The sequence below is a fragment of the Rhopalosiphum padi genome, chromosome 1 (genome assembly GCF_020882245.1).
Source record: "Rhopalosiphum padi isolate XX-2018 chromosome 1, ASM2088224v1, whole genome shotgun sequence".
NCBI classification, from domain to species: Eukaryota; Metazoa; Arthropoda; class Insecta; order Hemiptera; family Aphididae; genus Rhopalosiphum; species Rhopalosiphum padi.
In genome coordinates this window covers 77,302,573-77,325,754 of record NC_083597.1, presented here as the reverse complement: position 1 = coordinate 77,325,754, position 23,182 = coordinate 77,302,573, and the positions used below count along the sequence as shown (strand labels likewise).

Below are 23,182 nucleotides of genomic sequence, written 5' to 3'. Positions count from 1 at the left end.
GTAGCATAATAATATATTGTAGAAAAACGGTGCGGAAGATAGCAATAACCACGAGTCGAGATCGGACGTGACGCGGTCGTGGCGAAACGTAAGGGAGAAATAAGTGAAAAGTGGAAATAAAAAAAAAATGCGGCAAAGACGGCTTGAACATAGAACGGTGAAAGAGAACGTCTACCGGACCGCCCAGTTCGCAGTTACCAAATGGTTCTTAACGTTGATACGTTGATTTGTGTGTGTGGCTTACCTGTGTCCAGTTGAAGGCTTTAAGGACTGCGGCAACGGATTTGGATATCTGAGTGTCCGGCGGACGTGTGCGAGCGAACGTCGGGAACAGCGTTTTATCCGACGTGTCCGAGTCCATGCAGTACTGTAACATAAATTAATACGACACAATTTTAAAATTTATTTACTAGCATAAATAATACGTATTATAAACATTTGGATGTAATACACAAAATTAATAATTTATCGCATTGACTTAAAAATATATCGGTTGAGACTACATATTATTATAGTTATTTTTATCCCTAAACCATACTTTTAAGTTTTGGTCCTAAGTGTTATTATTGTACATCAAAAAATGCAACAGGTCTGCTGTAGCTTTTAAAAAGTGAGAGAGAGTTCAATATAATTGCAGATTTAAACACACTAGCATTTCAAGCTTTCATTGTTACATAATAGATATCTATATTTTAGAGGACGTAATTCATTGGTCTCTTAAATATAATTTTTAGATAAAAATATAATATTATATCACATGTGTAAAAACGAGCACAATATCTTCCACGTGCAGTGTGCGAAAAACTTATATGATTTTGTTCCAGTCAGAAATTCCAAAGTAGAAGATTAATAATTGGTCTTTTCTGCCTTCGAAGCTATAAATAAATAAATAATAGTTGCCCAATGCCATAAAATCAAAATGTCATTTAATAGCTCATATTATTATTGTTATTAATATTTTTGTAAGACCGTTAAAATATAATCGTATTGTTCTGAGTATAGTCTATGATTTCACAACAGTAACACTACTATAATAATGATTATCTTACCAAATTAAATATTTTATATTGTTTCAAAGAAATTAAATCAATGAAAAGTACATTTTCCTACGAAAGCCTAATAATGTGCACCATTAGGTACCGTAGCAACAGATTTATACTACAATGTTGCTAAGAGAGTGAAAGTATAGACGTAAGTTTTAATTTTTAACTGCTAATTTTAACCGTGATGTTATAATTATTTATGATAATATGTGCCTTTTTCGATGAAAATTTAATCTATAAGTATTTATAACGTACCTTAATCATCGAAAAGCTTTCAAAATAAACCCCAGCACGATGACAATGAATTCATTTGCATTTTAATGTTTACGGTTTATTTAACAGTTTAACCAAAGTAAATTAAATTCAAAAACAACTATTTACGTGTCATAGTTTGTTTAATTACTGTAACAACTATAAATATTATGTATCTTGGGTGGACATTTTCGATATTTAGGGTTCAATGAATTAAATTGGAAACAAATTAAATTTTCACGAAGTACGCGCAAGAAAAAGTGTAATAAAACCTACGTCAGAGGATTCATGTTGCATAAGCTCATTTTTAAATTTATCTAGTTTTGCAACGGAGAGGAGCAATTTGTTTTTCGTATAAATGAAAAGGAGGGTTAAACCGGGTTGAATAAAAAAAAAGATAAATTGCAAAATGGTAGTCACAATTTAAAAACGTCTGATTCATTCAACCGCTTTTTTCACCACTATATTTTTGCTCGGATAGTTAAAAGTTAAAGAAAAATGAGTTTGTTTCGTTTTGTGCATAATGCAACTGAATAAAAAATGAACTTGCTAAAATCTTCTTATTGTCCTTTTCCCTGTACCATTTATAAAATACAATATAATAGACCCACATTAAAAACACTCATTTCTTCATAACAGCACGTACTACGTCATATTATTAAAGCCAAAGCAGACCGTTCAAACTGGTTTTGTTTCAGAAGCCGATGGGTATTGGTAACGACTACATTTAATTTACATTTTAATTGTTCAATAAAAATCACAAAGTTGTGACTTATTGAGGTTTGTAGTTGATGGATATTATCATATATGGTCGGTATAGATAATATATAGGCAAACATTTATTATCTACCATTAAAAATAACTAATGCTTTAAACAATTTACTAATCGTCTCCGTTCAATCTATGGTAATTTTGATAAATAAATCAAACGATATTTCGCCACCATTATATAAACGATAGTATCGTTGAGAGCGCATTTTAAATTTATTAGTTTTCAGAATATTCTTCAGTAAATAATTTATACCAGTGACAGAGGCGAAATGTTTTTCTCCAATTTTAGAAAGTGTACTATTTATTTTTATGTTATTAGCATTGAAGTCTTGCACTGAATGAATGTGTTGATTCCTAACTAGTGTTTCGCCAAAATCATTTTGTAATTATAATAATTGCAGTACACTTCAATACTCAAGACTTTAAACTGTATAACTATAAGTACCACGCTCAAAATTAAATATGATTAAGTCAAATTTCTCGAATTCTTCAAAAAAACGACAAAGCAACATTTTTTTTAAAAAATGTGTAGAGACGGTTATTTATTATTATTTAATTTCGGTTATTAAAAAAAAATGTTTGAAATTTACATAAATGTGCTACTATCTTAGCAGTATTATAGACATGAATTCTAAACTTATATAAAAATCTTTCTGACGGAAAATACAATAAGACTGTGAAATTACTTGAGCTGTTTGAAAATTATTATTCCAACACTATACGCGCGCCGCGTTGTATACGAAATATAATATATATTAACCGGCGTGTATAAAACTGTGCGCTGAAAAACTAGCTAATAACTTCATAGGTACTAATAAAAATAAATGAATTGTCTACGGTCGTTGTTCTTGTTTCCATACGCACACGGCACACGCCACACACGCACACCCATCACAAAAGCGTATCACGTCCGTCTGACTTTTTTTTTTCACAAACGGATTCAGTTACATTGCCGATTTCTATAATGTCTGGGCTAATGATTATTTATTAGTCATGTAAACTGTTCCCCCGGGCGACACATATTTACTGAATCTCGTTAGCTGAACGGTTTAATTTGTAGAATGACAGTTGAATACATTATATGAAACCCATTTAACTACCTTCGTTTCCAATTCACGTAGTTATATACATATATATATATTATATATATACCTACTTCACGGATATCACATTATCGCGAACACGCTACCGTTACAGATTAATATAATAACCATTACATCGCTCGAAACATTGTTTTTATTTATTTATATAAATTATACTATACTATACGTCGTCGCTTTGCGCAGCGATCGGAAATATTACCGATTGAACATTTATTTTTTTATTTTTGCAACGTTAAACGTATACCAATAAACCAAAAGCCATTTTATTTCGATCAAGAAAAATGTTTTCTGGTTCTAATCATTTTCGAGTAGGTTTTCCGGTACATTTCACTCTGTCGCTCGGTGAAAAACCACTAAAGAAAATCTGTTATTTCGTCGAAGTTGCCAAAAAAAAAAAAAAAAAAAATCACTTTAACTCTTGTACTTTCAATTCAGGTAAGTATCAAAATAAATATAATACATCCCATCAACGAATACAAAACGACTGATCGGAATAACTATATTATACGAAAAATACTTTTGATTCCGATAAAAATATTACATATTATATATTATTACTCACATTAATATTCATCGGTCAAAATCATATTATGTCTTTAGAAATAAAATTATATATACTCTCATAAATACAATTAATGATATTAAAATGTAAATAAACGTAATTTATTATTATTATAACAAATGTCAACGATGAATTTTCATAAATCGAATAAAAATTGAATGCTCTCGGATATTATTATTCTATTCAAACAGATTATACCTATTATTTTCGGATCGGTTCAACTAGCATGTAGGAACGGATTAAACTGTTATCATAGACAAAGTTTAAGCGTTACAACAGATACAACGATATAATAATAATAATATATGATTTATACACGTCTCACAAAACTTATTCGTATCGCGAGCTGTTGTGCATGTCTTCCATTCATACGAAACAACCTGTGGATTCGATTTACTTCTGTTTTGTATTTTTGTACTTTTTTTTATTGGTTTACATTTATGCAGTTGTAACAAAAATAACAGAAAATATTATGCCATTAAGCTTCTAATAACTTTTGATGTACCTTATACCTGAGTTTATTAAATATTTTAAATTATTTTTTCTACTAAAGGTATAGGTATTAATTTATTAAAATCGTAATATTTATACATAAAAAAAATACACTTATATGAATAGAGTTATTACGTGGTTGATAACATTTGTCCGTTCTTCTTGTTACATACCATCATATATTGTAAAATCAATAATAATAACAAATACATAGTATACGCGGCTATACGTGATTGTATATGAGCTATTTAATATACAGATAGCGTTCCGTTTCCCCGGAATTGCAGCAACGCGTATTCAGCCCTTATGATTGTTATAATTTGTTCATTTTTATGAAATCGACCAATTTACATTGAAACCGGAACGTTAAATGTTTGTTCGTAGTTGGCGAGAAATCGTGCGGATAAGCGAGCGAGGTATATACGATAGATTAACCGCTCCGATAAACAGCATCCGCGTGTCCGTTTGTGGTGTACCCGCGCGACCGTTTCAGCCTCGGAAGATACACGACGATACACCCCAGTAGATAATAGTTAATAGTATATAAATAAATATATATACACAATTGTAAATATTTTTCCAATTCAATAAAACATGCGATGGGTTATTGGCCGATAAAATCAATGTACACCCAAATTTAGCAACACTCCCTTATTTATATACTCCTCGTAACAGCGTATTAGATTTATTGGTCTTTGAACTGCACATCCTCTAAATTATCCACGTACTTCGTACACACATATGTATTTATTTACAGAATATAGACTCGTGCAGATAAATCGTACAACATTCGTATTTGCGGTGCGAGTGTTTCAATAATACCAAGAGATATCTTGTAATCTCCAAATTTCGTAACAGTGGCGGGTTTAAGGAGATGGCTAAGAGCATAGTATTCCCCGCCCCTTCCTCGGGACTAAGCTAGCTATTTTTCTAAGGCTATAGTATTATGAGATATCAACAATTAATATAAAATATTGTCATGAAAGAATATACTTATTTATGAATATTCGAATATTTATGCTTCAAGCTATTTTTGGATTGTTTTTTCGTTTGATGACTGACGATAAGATCATTACTAAATATTATGTTTGAATATATACAATTATAATTTATGATAAGTTTTGACAGTTTTCACACTATTATTGTGGCTATAAACACTGATATCTACAGAATGATAATTTTACTGAATTGTACCCAACAAAATAAAATATACTTTATTTTTATGTACCATGTACGGGTGGTCGGTTTAATCGTTTAGTTTTTTACCGATCGTTAACGACACGTGTTCCGATAACCATCATAATGGCAAATGTCGATGGAGATTGTGAAAAAACAACTTAAAAATACAACTAGCTAATTAATCCCTTCCACCCCTCGGTGAGTGATAAAACCCATCCATATTTTGTAAATGCTGTGGGTCGATTACATATATAAAAGCATATGGCTTTTAAGAACTCAAAATTCTTTCAACTCACCACCGGGTCTCTGCAGTGTTTCTTTTTTTTCATGCGTGTATATGAATTATACTTAATACATTATAATTTATAACATTTATAACAAACATACGATTAAAAATTAATAACGAATATGGAGAATTAAGAGAATAGATATTTCTCGGGTAAACAACGGGACGCATATATATTCCTCAAAGAATATAGATTACTTGGGTTGAATAAACCCAATTGTTTGGCAAATAATTTTGTATCATTGTTTATACCACATATATTATATTATACCGGCGGCAGGTAGGTTTAGTCATTGATCGAAGTTATTCTCGATATCGTATCATTGTTATATATATCGGACGTTTATATAGCGTTATTTTCTCATATAATATATTATATTTAAAAATTTTATGAAAATAAAATGTTATTCTATGACCAACATCGATTATATTTTTTTTTTTCACGAATCCCGTTGTTAAATGTTGATATTATAATAATAACACATAACTCTCCTTAGGGCGGGTACACGTAGAAAATTAAAATATTATGTTCTATTCATTAATCATTAGGGTGGGTCAGTATTATTAATATGAATTATGACTGAACGTTTGACCACACTATCATAATATTATAAAACGTATAACGTCTTAGTGAATAAAACTGTCACTGAAAAAAAAATAAAAGTTTTATGTGGTAACATATTTTTCACCCTAAAATAAAGATAAAATATTATTTACTGAAATACGTACAAAAATATTTTCATTAGTTCATTTCCTAATCATTTTTTTATTAAAAAGTAAACAAAATGTGCAACAGTTCTAAAAAGTGAATATTTTATTTTACAAAATAAATAATAATAATGTAAATAATTATTATTGATTTATGTACCTTCAACAATGTTATATTATACTAATATGGAATTATATTTGATACGTGTATAATAAATGTGTAAACACATTTTAATTTACCCTGGTTTTATTCCTATAACTTAGAACAAATACAGCTTAAATTTAATCTATTTGATTATTTTACTTGAGATAATTGTATTAATTTAAAACTAGTAAAATTTTATACAAAACATTAATAAACCAGAATTATTTTATTTTTATAACATATGCCTATTACAAAAACAATGTCTAATTTAATCAAAATATGCATGTAGGTACATTATATAATGTATAAACTATATTTATACCTATATATAATATTACTGTATATACATCATATATAAAATTTCAAATAATAAAAATAAATTCGAAAATTCGAAATAAAATAATATATTGTTTATGATAAATCAATAAAAATAGCTTTAAAATAAATTTTACGACCCATGCAAATGTAATAAATTTGTATTCACAATACTAACGCAAAGTATCTACGCATTTCTTGTGAATAAAAAAATTTTAAATAAACTATTTCTTAACTGGGTATTTTATTCCTTACTATCTACATGACCGTACGCAAATGTATATTATTATAATGATGATTACATTATTTGTTATAAGATAATAATGACGAAAAACGTATAATATTTTACAAATCTAAACAAAATATAGTATATAAAATATTTTTAAATTTATAGCAAAAATGTGTTTTATTAGCAGTATATAGGGATCTACTATACTATAAGTATAATGGTGGTTGTTTAAAGCTAGAGATGTATTTTTTGTTGTTTTTCAGAAGGTTGCCAACCACCGACTGTATATAGATATCTACTGGCTGAACACACAAATGGAACGAACGAAGCGTGGGAAAATAATACGCAGGTTCAAAGTTTTTGCCAAAAAAATACCAAGTAGACGTGGAAATTAATAGTCAAGAATCTTCGACCCAAAACTCGAGAACAATATTTTATCTAATTTGTAAACTCAAACCCGTATACAACAAAATACCCGTATTTACACATATATTATAATGCGGTGGCTATAGACGTTTTATGTCTTGTGGATCGCCCCTTACCACCATTGAAATTTTTAATGTGGTTATAATTGCATTTCTTTATACAATAATATATATATATATATCATTTTGATTTCAGAAAATATAAAAAAAACTGCAAAATAAAATTGTAAAAATATTTTAAAAATAAGAAAAGGGTTGGCGACCTGTGCGAGCGGATGGCAAAGTTCCCTAGTCAAAAATAATAAAATTGTTAAATTAAATTAAATGCAAAAAGCCAAAAACTAAGAATAAAAAAAAAATTCAAGAAATGTATTAAATGTGAGGAGTGAAAGCTATATTGATTTTAATTGAAGTATTTTAATCATCACCTCCTCTCTACCGTCACTCTAAGTCGAGCATTCACACGTCACTGGCCAGGATGTGCGCATTTGTATCCAATAATGTTTTTTTCATAATACCTACCCACTCGCAATATTCGTCATCAAGTAAATAATACAAAAAAAAACCTATAATATATATTTCCCCCCTTCCATTGCACCCGGAATATTACTTAATATGATGCTACCGACAGTAGATAGCACCTACAAATTTTAACGATATTTACCTATATCAGCAGTGGCGTATCTATAATACATAATGTACCTACGAGGCAGTGGCATAAAGTATGTTCTACAATATAAACGTACCCATGTACATATAATCTATTGTGTAAGTATATCAATATCGTTATTTGTTATAGCCGTCGCTTTAAGTTATGACGTTGTTTATACCGCGCGGTTGAAGTACCGCGTATTGACAGAGTGAATGGAGCTCTCGGCGACAAAACGGAACAACAGTGTTTGGATCATTAACAAACGCCAAAAAAAAAAAAAAAAAAAAATGAAAAAATATAATAATAATAATCCTCAACCAAGTTCGAGTGCGTTGTGTATCGCGTTAAAAATAGATTTTGCCTGTGCGTTGTTCCATTGGCCACAGACAACGCGCACTTAGTAATAACTCGCACACGAATAAACAATATATTGAACATATTATTATATTATTTTGTATTAAAATATTGTATTATTATACGTGTACTCCGAATTGTTATGTCCGTTAGTTTTTTTCAACTACTTTCCATTACGCGGACAAAATATTATGCTCGTTAACTTTGATGATCAAAGTGCCAACCGTTCCAATTAGACGCACGCCAAACACCGTGAAAGTCATAAATTACAACGGTTTTCAACGTTATCGTTGTAATATTTAATTATATTATTATTGTCCCTCGTAATTTGGTCATTGGGACGCGCGCAGGTCGGACGTTCAAAGCAGTCCTGTGTTTTTGACAATTATTGTACAATAATGACGTCGTTTACCTTCCTCCTTGCGTTTTACGTATCTTTAGTCTTTATCATGAAACCAGCCGATTTGGATTTAACGAGTTACGAGACGAGTTCTTGTGGTACAACGAACCGGTAGCGACGAAATTAAATTCTCAACGAATACCATAAAGAATAAACTAATTATTTCATGAAAAGATCGTTTACGTAAATATTCATTGTTTTAGAACAACTGGTTTTAAAAAGGAAACCTCTCAAAAATATACACCTTATCCAAAGGTATAAGTATCATACATTGCGTAAAAACTGATGGTAAATGTTTTAAACATAACAGGTCAAACTTACAAGTTTCGACCACAAACGATAAAAATAAATATATATATATAATATACATAAATAGGTATATCGAATAATAATTGGTTCTGTAGGAAACGACAAAAAGTATAACCGTATACTATAGAGGAAATATTTATGATGTTATGTAACGTAGTTTCATGTTTTAAAATCATAAACATGTAAACATATAAAATAAAATAAATGGTCCGTTCAGGTGATTCTGGACGATAAGGATTAAGGAGTCTATATTATAGACGATCAAAAAAACATGAAAACACATAAATGTAAAATAACATACTTTAAAAAACACAGATTTCGTTAAAAGAACGCGCATAAGTATACGAGTAGCTAATCCACCTTTGTATACCATATTATTTATATTAACAATAAACAGTTTCAAGTATAAAAATGTATGCAATAGGTAATATAACAAAATATAATTTCATCAAATACGACAAAATAAAACACGTTTTTCATTTATCATTTAAACTCAAAAGTAAAACTTGTCAGAATAAAAAATAAATATGCCATCATGATTATATTTCTAATATTTCTAATAATATAGAGTATACACCTATAGTTTCGCAAAATTATTATAAAAAGTATCCCGACTTTACAACAGTTTTCATGAAAAAAAGCTAATAAATCAATTTTTTTTAAATTATAAATTAAATTTACAACTGTCAATGTGTAAAAACTTGTAGCCTGTTAGTAGTTGTTTTTTTCACAAAGCTCGCGATTTTTACACGTCAGAAAGTTATAATCGTTTATCCAAAACACCATATAAAACTCCATTAGGTTATTGCAATACAATATTTAGAATTTATGGAGCAGATATGGTACACGATTAAATGAGCCACGTCGTATCAGATATCGAATTTTAGTAACCGATACTTCCATGCAGTCTATGTATTTAATATATATATATATTATATATATGTATGTATATATTGTTTATTTTATATTCTATTAAAAGTTTACTCGCAAAAACCATTTACTGCACTTTAATCGTCATACAGAACCGAATTGTTTTGCAGTTAAACCAAACGAGAAACTAGGACAGACGACTGTATAGAGTATAAACATTATAGTCATTATACACACAAAAATGTGATACATCGATAGTTAGACAATTTACATTGTTCATTAGTGTGGACATATTATTTAGTCAATAAAGTGGATTTATCAATAAAAAGAATTCATGTTTGCGTTTTAGGTATACGTTCTACGATCAAGTTAATGATAAAACTATTATTGTTCTGGCCGTTAAGAATAATACGAAAGCTTAAAATATATACGCCAATTACTAGCGTACGAACTTATATTACACGTGTCTTAAACGCAATAAACAGTTTTAATTTGAAGAATAAAATGTTTTTCCTTATATTATTCATATAGATACATTTTGGCATAATGTCCGTTTACTTTTCAAGGTTTTTCCTAAAACTTTGAATCGTAATTTCCAGAAATTATGGACATTTCAAAAAATATTAAAACTGACTGTTACAAAAACTTAAAATTATAACTCGCATTGATATTTCATTGCACATTGTTAGATAATCGCTATATCAAAAACTTTCCAGACAATTCAATTTTATGCCATAAATTTAAAATAAAAATTATTTAAATATGCCCAATACTTAAGTGCGAACAATAATATTTAGAACACGTGTTATTTCTAATTTTGTGTGAAACTTATGTGAAGGAAATCGTCTAATGAAGATTTTAGATTTATTATTTAGCTCAAAGGTAATTCTGTATGATTTTAATATGATTTGTAAGGTATTGATAGTTTTTATTAAACGGTGAAAAAAATTAGCATTACGATTATTTACAAAAATATTGTTCGAGTATTAATTTATAAAATATTGTATCGAGTATTGGGTAAAAACAAATTAATTTCCCCTCAATAACAGACGACGAAAGTTTAATTTCAAACTCACCAACAGATGTATACGAGTTAATTTGTGTGAATATAATCCTACAACATAATATAGAAAATCCCTCTCTGAATTAATTCACGAAAATCGGTCATAAAACGTGTTTATAGGCAATATTTCTTTGATACGAACACACGGAGGATTCGTGTCAATTGCAGTAATTGCTTTATAAGCCAGCATATTCAAACATATATGCCATATATTGAGCATTTAGCACAAATAATATGCCTAATATTCAAAACAAGAAAAAACATTTACAGATTAAATCCACAATAGCTTACGCCAAATATTATAATATTATAATTATAATCGTATTATTTTTTTTCCATAAATAATGTAAGTGAAGTAAAATGTCATACATTTAAAAATTTGTCGGGAAAATGTGATAAAGTATTAATAATCATTATCAAATTAAAATATTTTTTTAAGTCATACACAAATTAAAAAAAAATCGTGTTAACTTTATTTGATCGGTATTTGTATCCATAATAATATACTTGATCTATATTCTAGAGCTAACAATTTAATTTTAAATATTTTAATGCTTAAACAAATTAAGCGTATGAAAGAGAAATAAATGATATTAAAATGATCATTTGGAATGATAATCCATTAAACCACATTACACTTTAAAAAAATAATGCCTCCCCACGTCATCAATAAATCTCTCATCTAATGGAAATATTAATTTATACATATTATAACTCATCACTAGACCAATACAATATGAACATTTAAAAATAATAATATTTTTATACTGACTAACATAGGAAATCATTGGCAGGTTAAAAGCAGCGGCCATTCTAGCTTCATGCAGACACGTCTCTTGTGGCCCGATGAAAGCTGAGATATTTTTCTTCCACAATTCCGCCGTCTCAAGTATACTAGTCGACTCTTCTCCATAGGTTTCGGCTACCAAAAAACTCAACGAATGACCTGTTATATACATATAAAAAGTAAAGTAAAACAATAATGACGATAAAAATGTACAAAAATATGAAACGAAGCGAATGATTAGGTTTTTTTTATGGATCCTCTTTATAATCAAAATTTCACGAGAAATCTGTATTTTTTTTAAATGGGTAAACGAAATAATAAACCATATACGTGTCTCGGGTATTTATTATGTGAAAATTTTTGTATTTTTTTTTCAATAAAAAAAGTCATTGGAATCGCGCAATTTATTTTATGTTTTCAAATACATATAGCCATATAGGTATTATTATATATTCATAAAACTGTCTTTATGTTCAATATACGGGGATAAAATAAAAAATCGAACATAGTTTTTGTGATTTGTATGCAATTTATACCAAATCTAATAGATATAATAGAATGAAGAAGATCAAGAGAATTTAAACTTTTTATTTTAATTTCCTCATACTTACAAACTTAACAGATAAACAATGCTAAAAATGTTGCATTTATTTTAAATATAATATAAAAAACGCATTCGTCATAAATCCATATTAATTTATGAATTAATTATAAGAAAAATATAGTAATAAATATATTATTTTAGTAATCACTCCCTGTTTTTGAATTTAAAATCATATTTTGCAAAACTAATTAGTAATTACTAATTTTTTAAATAACGATACGATACTCCATAATAAACTAATAACATTGACCTTTGATATTTTTCATACAAAAAACGAAATCATTTATGAATATATCAATACTTATTATAATAAAGATGCAATTTAAACTTGCTGGTTCGATTTTATGAAGCGGAACATAGCTTTATTCCAAAACAAGTTTACCAAAAACTTTATTTATCTTCAACCAAAAAAGTTTTACAAAGATTTTTAGATAGATAAAACAAGAGAGACTTACAATATAGATGTATTAATTTTATATTCTTGTAGTATACTGATTTAACGGAAATAGTTATAAATATTATTCATAATATATTTTCTTTCGCAATAATATTATAAAGCAAAAATATTTTATGACAAATGTTTTTTTTTTCTGACAAATCAATTAGGTAATCGGAATTATAATGGATAATAATTATATTATACAACAACAGATTATCTATTAATTATATTTTTATCGCTTCTATAATATTTTCAATTACACAAATACAAAACGATTTATATTCAATAAAACTATAATCAATCACAATATTAGTATGGTCATCTGAAAATAAATAATTAATGAGATTTAGTTCCCGGAATTAATTGAAATCTCTTAATTTGTAGACATAGCCATGACAAATTGAAGTTTAATAATGTTATATTTAACTATATAAATCTAATTAAGATTTTAATACGTATATTCGTGTTGTATATTGATTCAACTAATCAATTTCCAAATTAAAAGTTGGTTTTTTTTTAAAATCTTAAATTGTATACTATGCAAGTTCTTGAATTTGTAAACACTATACCAAATGCGCGTTATATTAGTACAGTTCTTTTGAATTTTATAACTCATTTATTTTCAATCAAACGAGTGGTATTTAGAAACAGTTGAAGTATTTTAATTTTAAACAAAAAAATTTAAATTACAAGATGAATACGCAATGCTAATTTTCCTCGGATTCGTCCCGGATGTGCGTCACTCGTTAAAAAAAACAACGTAACACTGACTGACAGACATATTCTAGTTTTGTTGAAAACACAATGTGACATTTAAAATTAATTGCGCATATCTGTAATCTATAACTACTTACACTTAATTTATATAAACGACAAAGGCTTTGTCAAAGAGTTATCCACGGAAATAAAAACGAAAAACGTCATTTAAAATAAAAAACAATGTTATACAAGTTGTATGAATTATTAATAGGTAGGTACACTAACGAGTCTCGATAGAAACGGCGGTGTTCGATGATTGATATTCGTGTGCAACTTGTGGGGTATATTACAAAAAAACATTGGTGGAAATTGAAGAATTGGCAAGTGAATGGAATTTTATTCGTGTAATTACATAAAATTTCTTTAAGCAAACTGTATAATAATTATCAATGGGATGGCTTTCTGGGTTTAACTACAAATGTTTTTATTCTCAAACATTAATCATTAAATAATATTTGTATTATATACCTTTTTCCTTAAACAATCCCGCATTTATCTCCTCGACGGCCAACGATATTGCGCCGCTGATAGTGCGACCGGGTTTCGAGTAACCGATGTCGCCTGGCCGTCTTCTCGATCCCGTCAAGTAGCCGAGAACGAATTCATCTGTCCGTCCGTCCGCGGCCAACTGCAACAACGCCAACACGGTCGGCCAAAACATGACCCGTTGACTACGTATCAACCGCCGACAAACCTGCAATTTGGCAAATATTCGTCGCTCGTCATTAGTAACACATTTTAGCAGGTGTCCAACATCATAATGCTATTATTTCACGAATATTAAGTTAATCGACCTATAAAAAAAAAAAACGGTTTCGACATAGGTTTCGACCGTATTTTATTGTAAAAACAATTTGGACACTTAAAATTTATGAGTATTTTAAAAAATAAATGAAGACGGACAACGATAATCATAATTATAGCAATTCAACTTTTAATATTCTAAAGTACCCGTTTTATATCATTATTTATAGTGTTTTAAATCAAATTTCAAGCGAAATTAGTAGATATATGTATATAGGTAGTTGATACGCGTGCATAAAATATAGTCGAGAGCCAAGACAATTATGTTTAGTAACCGCAACGAGTGCAACGCGTTTCACGCTGCTGAAATATTTTCGCATGCCGAGTTATTGAAATTGTTATTGAAACTAAAGAAGAACTGTACAATTTTAGTCTTTAACCCATAGTATTAGACATCCGTGGGGACCCGTTAGAACATAAAAGACTTGTATGATGTTTATAATATAATATTGGATGCAGATAAAAAAAAATTCCCACGCAACCGTTGATTTTAAATTAACCATATTTTTTTCAGTGCCCGTGCTTTTTGTATCATACAAAGAATGTGGCGTCCGTCTTTTAAATATTTCCTTTTAAGGAATATCACAATATATCTCCCCACTAATATAACACGGAGGAGATCGAAACTAGTTTCAAGTTCCATTAGAAAACTGTCGTTTCTATTTAATTTATTGAACAGATTGTTTTTGTCAATACGAGTGGTTAATATAATCATCCCGAATCATTTAATACGTAGGACATTGTCCTATAGAGTTAATCGATTAGTTTTAAATTTATTAAAATGAAATTTGAGTTTATTTAAAATTAATACTAATTTATTAAAGTATTCTGCTATTTAGTGTTCTTAATAAATATATTTTTGCGGCTAACTTGTATTTAAATTACTTTATTATAATTTACAGTCATACACATTATATTGTTTGTTAAACAATTATTTGATAGAAATAAACCATTACTTTTGAAATTATAATATTATATTAATTGATTATAGAGGTAGGTAATTATATTTTGTGTTCTCTTTAAAATATCGATCAAGCGAACAAAGTAAATACTTAATTTAGGTATAATCAAACACCCATATAATACTTACAACAGTTAGTGTCAAATTAATAAAATGAAAAGCTTAATGAATATATTAATTTTAAATACTTTATAATCAATGATTGCCCTGTTAAAATAATATATCATGCTTTACAATAGCTCATTACTTTCACTTACTAGTTGAGTATAGCTTATGCAGGTATTTACATACTAAATAATGTACTAAAAAAATATGAAATTAAACAAACTAAAATCTATTTGAGTAAAACAAATTTTTTATAGAAATTTGCTTTAAACAATTCTTTCATATTTATTAAAAATGTTACAATGTTATAAAATATATAACATAATATAAAATATGCTTGAAATTTCAATCATTATATAATAATATAACAATTAGTATTATATTTTAAACCTAATATTTGAACACAGTTTTAATATTTTTCTGTAAGAGTTAAAAGTTTAATATAACAGTGTTTGTTACCTATTACTTTAGTAATTAAACAATCAAACTTGCTAAAGTTAATATTATAAAATCTGTAAAAGAAGAAAAATATCATAAATCTTGGCTCAAATATTCACTATCTATTAATTTTCAACTAAGTTTGGGTTATGTTTATATAATGATCACTTTATATTATAATTTTATTAAAGCTGCAGTTAATATTTTGAATGAAGCAATTATTTTTTATGAAAACTATTATTTAAATTTGTTAATGGACCAATTTTTTTAATGATCTAATGGACATTAAGATAATATAGTTTAATCTGCATATAATCAAATTATTCAAATGAATCAGTTAATATAACTTTAATTATTGTCAATATAATATGTTAATTCTATAAAATTAACCATTTAAATCAAACAGTTTAAGTAATGCTTTGCACATTTAGAAGTCTATGAAACTTGCTGATTGCTATTGTACTATAACTTTATATTTTATAATTTATTAGGTAAGTATAGTAACGCGATCAAGTTTTTCTCTTATAAGATTAAAATTAAAAATGATCTAACGTTTTATTGTGTAAATAATTTTTATACATATATAGTTTATTTTTTTATTTTTTTACTAAAATTTCTTAACTATTGCCATTTATTTATTATGACTGTTTTTTGTTTAAAACAAAACAAAAATATGAAAAACACGGTGCTCTTAGACTTATTTTCGTGTTTTCCACTGGATCGTTAACAGCAATGGTGCATATTATAGTCTTTTAGATCCATCACGAACAACACCCGGTTAAGCTCCTAAAACTATTATCACAGTCGGAAAACTCCTCGCGCGGAAAAACAGTCACACGTAGTTAATAGTTATAAACGTATATATATATAAAAAACATACAATAATACCAACCTACATGTACTTAATTTCCGACGAATCCGCGTCGTTAATCAGCCCGGTCACTTTTGTACCTCTACCGCCCATAACTATGTCCTGCATCCGAAAAAATATATAATTCCTGGCAAGTCGTGTGCAAGTCCGAACTACTATTAACTGGCTATACCTATACGACCGTCTTTATATTAGGTGTACATACGTCGTATTATATACCCACAGGCCACAAGGGGAAACAACGTTCACGTGCCGGCGCGCCGGAAGATTATTAAGCTGCGAAATGTCTGTGACGTGAAACGAGGAGTGGCGAAAAGATTGGACGAGGGAGGTTGAACACGAATCCCAGCGACCGCGTCTCCTCGCACTGTGTATTATATAATATGTATACATACACAGGCATGAAATAGTGTGCAGGCGGCAGTGGGGGGGGGGGTAGTTTTTACAACAGGAGCTATAGAGGAATTTAATATCTATTCTGCGTTATACCCGATTTATTATTGGCTTCACTTCTATATACATATGCACGCGGTGTACACTCGCAGGGTAAACGCGTATGTCAAAAACTCGGATAAAAAATAAAAAATATATAACACACGGTATACATGCCAATATTCGTGTGCAGTCGATACAAACGTGATTTTTTTTCCAAAGGTAATCTCCGGAATGTCAAACAGGGTATTTTTCCGATTTAGTGTCTCGGATGATTTTTTTTTCCTGTATATAGGCAGTATTATAATAATATGAGGGTTATCGTTTTATTTAACATATAATGCCAATCGATAAGATTTACCACGATAACATTTGACATGTATTAAGCAATAACAAAATTGAATTTGTAAAACAATATTAACTGCGATATCTTTTCGATGAAAACATTTAAATATTAAATACTGATAATATATTTTTTATCTTTAAATCTATAAAAACCAGACTTCAATTACCTAAATAGAATCCTTGGAATTACAATATCGTACATACTAAATTTTTGTTTCATTACGCGTTAAAACAATATTAACAGTCAAAAAATCATTAAAACAATTTTATTGGTTTAAAAAAAAGTTAAGACAAACCAGTTTAATAATCATTTAAATAAGTTTTACACTTTCTAATTTAAAAAATTTACGAATCTAAAACGAGAATATAACCCTCCTAAATATACAATTAGCCTCCCCCTTTCCAAAATTACTGTACTTATTATAAATATGAACACTAATATTTAGTTATACATTTACAATATTGTGTTTAAACTATATCACATATATTATAGTCTAATACATACGTAAAATAATACCCATTATGCGTTGAAATATATCCAAGTCAGCTCATTCAAATGTGTTTAATACACAAAGCATATTTTATTCATGTAAATAATAAAGCTATTATGCAAAAATAAAGCCCAAGCTTTTCAGCCCCTAAGTTTATCAAGTTTCGCTTATGTTAAAGACATATTTTTAAATCGAATAAAATAAATATCTTTTCAAAAACTGTTTTAGTGATCTCGAATGATAATTATAATTGGTCACATAGAATATAACTATATAGTAATTATAGTTATTACTATCATAAAAAATTGCATTGATTTAATAAAAAAAAAAAAACTTCTACTGAACAATAAAAATATTGTTTATTATTTACATTTTATGGTAAAAATACAATTATTGAAAATTAGTTTACAACGACTTTAAAATATAAAATAATCAATCAATGTCTGAAAAACCACACTCATTAATTTTACATCGTACCCTATCCAATACAATTTATTGTAAGCTCATCATAACACAAAATTAATCTTTATAATCAGAAAAAATAAAATAAACTATTATCATTATTATTATTATTTATTGATAACTATTGATTGATAGTGAAATATGTACGCGTAAAAGAATAAAATACGACGTGTAATATTAAATTTCTTTTAAAAATACAAACACAATAGTTCCTACGTTAAACAATACTAATCAAACACGATGCTCATTAGTGTTCGCGTTAAATAAAAGAAGTCAGAAAAACTTCGAAAAATAAATTATGTATTAAAGTTAAACCGACCGTGTAGAAATGCTATTAATAATAACAGCGGAGAATAATTTAAAAGCATCAACGGTGTACACTTCGCTGCAAAAATTATATGTGGCAAGGTAAAAATAATAATTGTACCTATGTATTAGCCAAGACAATATTATGTCTCGTGTACGGAAATAACATAATTATAATAATTATATTAAAACATTTAAAACAGCAAACAACGGACTCCCCACAAACCTGTCACTTCGTCATAAGTTTACAACCTAAATTATTTCATAATTATATAAATACGATATGATGTGGTATATAGAACGGTCGATAACCTTTAATTGTAAATAGTATGCACGGCGCAAAATCTATTCTATCACTGAATACCTATTACTATGACTATCATTAATACGTATAATATTAATAAGAAAATTCTTAATACTGAATACATTATAACGTTACAGTCATTAACGTTTATCAGCTAATAACACGCCATGTTTGCAAAATAAATGTTGATTTATTTCTTAAAAATATCTGTTTTATACCATAATACCGTCTTCCTCTTGTATGGTCCACAAACATTCTATAAACTTATCCAACACTGTCTTAAAATATTTATGTTAACATAATGTATATACATCTATTTAAAAACCCGTAAGGCACGTGTTTTGGGAACAATGTGCACGGTGATTGATATCAAATTAATAATACTGATAAGTGATGAAACTGCGTGTAATGTATTTAGTGGAAGTGGTCCAAAAGTTCGTTAATATTTTGATCTACTATAGATGTAGTGGTTAAACAGTTTTTAATCATTAGCATGCGTATATCCGAATAATCAGTGACAAGCTCCGTGTCAACACACCCAATCCTATTTCACTGAAATCCCGAAGAGCTTTGTCAATTTATACAGGGTGATTCATCAAAAAATCTCAACCTTTTTTTATTCAATAATACAGTTGTGATTAAAATCTGATTTTTGAAAATGTTAAGTATATTTAAAGACTTTTTTGTTCAACTTAAGGAATGTCCTATGGTGATACAAACTACTACTTTTCAAATGAAAACCTCCCTATTATTTAATGGAAAATTTTCTTTTAATATATCAAAATCAAAATTCAAATGAGAAGTTATTGAGCTATATAATATTTGTGTATTAAAGATAATATTAAGTCCATGATAATGATTTTAGAAAATATTATGGAGGCAATGGTAATTTGAACATTTTAGTAATTTAACTTATTTATATAATTAATATTTTTAATTTGTAAATATTGGTCCTTATTGTAAACATTTTAATAACTGAGAAACTACTCGTTAGGTGCATTCAAATTTTCAAACAATTATCCACTAAATAATTAATAGTAAAAAGAGAAAATTATCGTTTGAAAAACATAAGTTTTTATACTTTCAGAACACCCATAAAGTAGTACAAATAATCTCAAAAATTCAAAAATCAGAATTAAATAAATGTATTACTAAAGAAAAAATGGGGATGACCATGCTTAGTTAATCACCCTGTATAGACTGTATGTATATTGTTATCAAAACGACAAATAGTATAACAGCAGACGATAAATTCATATTACATTATTATGTCATATTATAAAAACGTACGCGTGTGAGTTACTTTGAAAAGACATTTTTGTTTATCATCTTTATGTGTTTTTATCTCTCCCTCCCTCTTACTTATTCTTTCTCTTTCTACCTCGATCTCTATATCTAGTTATGAAATAACGCACTCTAAACGGCTGTTGCTTTTTTTGCGTTTTAAAAAACTTATATTATAGTGCCGTGATAACGGCGGTGCTGGCGTCGTCCTTATCGCGCGTCCGCGAACAACATTGGCGATTGACCTAAAAAAACTGACACACCGAAACCCGTATTGGAGATGTTATGCAGGTGAATAACAAAATATACATAATACATATTGTACTATTATATATATATATATTATACGCGTATTATCAATATGTACGTTGACCTAGAATACATTTATCTATATCTATGCACGGGAAAAGCCTCATTCATTTTTTTAAATTATTTTCGCGATAAATATAATATTATACTATTAAAACAACATATTAACATGTTCAATAGGGGGCACCCGCATGACGAAAAATAATAATAATAAGTATACATAGATATCCTCAAATTATGTAGTAGTAGCTCAACTATAATATGTATATAATAATATCATCTCCACAGGCCAATCACAATAATAATAATATATAATATAATATTATAGTGTATAATAAAATAATATGTAAGTAGGGTGAATTTTTTAATCACTATATCATAGTCGTTATCGCGGCAAGTTATTCTTTTATACATAATTTTTAATTTATTACAATAAAAATATATGTTTTTTTTCTATGTAAAAATTTAAAAGTACCTATAATAACGACCAAAGAAAATAAAGTTTTCGAAAACGTAAATTTACCGACAAACTGACTGCATTGTGATAAAGTAATCACGTTGTGGCTTGTATGGTGAGATGTATGCGAAATCATAAAATATATATTATGTTTTCGCAGCAACATCTTCGACGACGCGTAATAGATATATAATGCACACAGACAATAATATATAATATCGAATGACGGCGGGCATTGCTTGATTACACACAAATAGTATATATATATATATACAATACACGCATATCGTAATAATAAATAATATAAAAACATGTATTTTAAGTAGTGCGATATCTGCACCGACGCGATTGGAAAATGAAAACGCGCGAATATACGACCGATATATATATGGTGGCAGCATATATTATTAATATCATTATAATACGTATAATAGTCCCACGCGCTTTTTATTAACATAATATAATATATATATATATACAATAATACGCACCGGCGAGAGAATAAATGCGCGCGCGAAAACAAAAATATCACTGAAAATCCGGTGAACTTTCACATCGACGACGATTGCTATTTGCTGGTGCAGTGAGACTCGTATATTATTATATATAGAGACGCTGCTGCAGCAGCGACAGACACGCACGTCTGTATTATCGTTTATTGCGCAATTATTATTGCAAAAAGAGTGGGTTTCCACAGAAACCATCCTGCTGTATATTATAATAGTAATAATATAACAAAATATAAAAACTATGACGAAACAGCTCTCGGCCTGCAGTTATAACAATATATTATCATACATGATAAAATATTATAATATATTAGGTATATCGTATATACATATTAAGTGCCGAAAGTCGGCGCGAGTTTCGGATAAGTTTCGATAGCGGCAATAAACGCGCGGTTCGGTTTTCGCGGTTTATTCATCGACAAAATTATAAACCAATTTTTTTTTTTTTTTTTATTGTTGTTTTGTTTTGTTTAACCGTTTCGAAATCGAATATAATACAATACACAATGTACTCTCGTACGTGTAGCCCGGACGACGGCGATATTATACCAACCTACCTATATAGTATACGTTGGTTATAGAAAGCCTCAGCACAATGAAGAAAATGCGCGCGTAACAATATAATCGTAAAAGAAGTTTTTTCTTACACCAATACAATATTTACCTGTTTACTTTTTAGCACGCGAGTGGTTGTAGGTACGCACTTATTCTCTGTTCGGTAAGAAATCTCGTGTAAATATATCGTGATGATAAATGTATTTGTTTCGTGGAATTTAATAGCTATTTTTTATGTTGCGCGGAATAAATATAAAATATTTTTACAATATAAATTGTTTGATGTTTTTTTATACATTCAAAACTATTTCTTGTCACCAGACTTTTGGGTAGTATACGATACACTTATTTTGATTATACACAATAAAACTGATGAAAAACTATAAAATGTATTATTCCATTTATAATATTTTCAAATTTTCTATTTTGTTTTATTAAATTTTCAATGGAATTATATTTCAGTTATAAAAAACGTATGAGACATCATAACATTGTGCCAATAAAACTAAACTATACGAAATAAATACTTAAACTAGACTAATATAATAATATTTATAAAGATATAGCAGGCACACTTTTATGTATCTTGTAATTAATGGATCTTTTAAAATAACTTGGTTGAAAATAATTATGTACGTGGTAATAATGTGTAAGTATACCAAAAATAATACCAAAGATAAATAAAAAATAAAAATACGAGTAAAAAAGCGACAATGAATATTAATCGAATTTTTGTAATACCCATTGGTGTTTTAATTGACTAGCATTGAATTAACGAAATATAAAAATTATTTAGGTACCT

The 23,182-nt window shown here is 28.3% G+C and overlaps 2 protein-coding genes across 3 annotated transcripts in view; one reads left to right on the top strand and one right to left on the bottom strand.

Moving 5' to 3' along the window:
- LOC132918316 (guanylate cyclase 32E-like) overlaps window positions 1-23,182 on the bottom strand; it is an 83,824-nt gene that overhangs the window by 54,984 nt on the left and 5,658 nt on the right. The window contains exons 1-4 of one of the 2 annotated variants that reach the window (XM_060979492.1): window positions 21,808-21,933; window positions 14,216-14,441; window positions 11,935-12,104; window positions 245-367 (exon numbers count right to left, since the gene is read on the bottom strand). In XM_060979492.1, coding sequence (XP_060835475.1) covers window positions 245-367; window positions 11,935-12,104; window positions 14,216-14,408 — 486 coding nt within the window. In that variant the 5' untranslated portion in view covers window positions 14,409-14,441; window positions 21,808-21,933. Of the gene's footprint in view, window positions 1-244; window positions 368-11,934; window positions 12,105-14,215; window positions 14,442-21,807; window positions 21,934-23,182 lie in introns of those variants that run through there. The other variant, XM_060979493.1, reaches the window with a different exon arrangement.
- LOC132918320 (uncharacterized) overlaps window positions 20,571-23,182 on the top strand; it is a 23,619-nt gene continuing 21,007 nt past the window's right edge. The window contains exon 1 of the mRNA XM_060979498.1: window positions 20,571-20,841. Coding sequence (XP_060835481.1) covers window positions 20,836-20,841 — 6 coding nt within the window. The 5' untranslated portion in view covers window positions 20,571-20,835. The remainder of the gene's footprint in view (window positions 20,842-23,182) is intronic.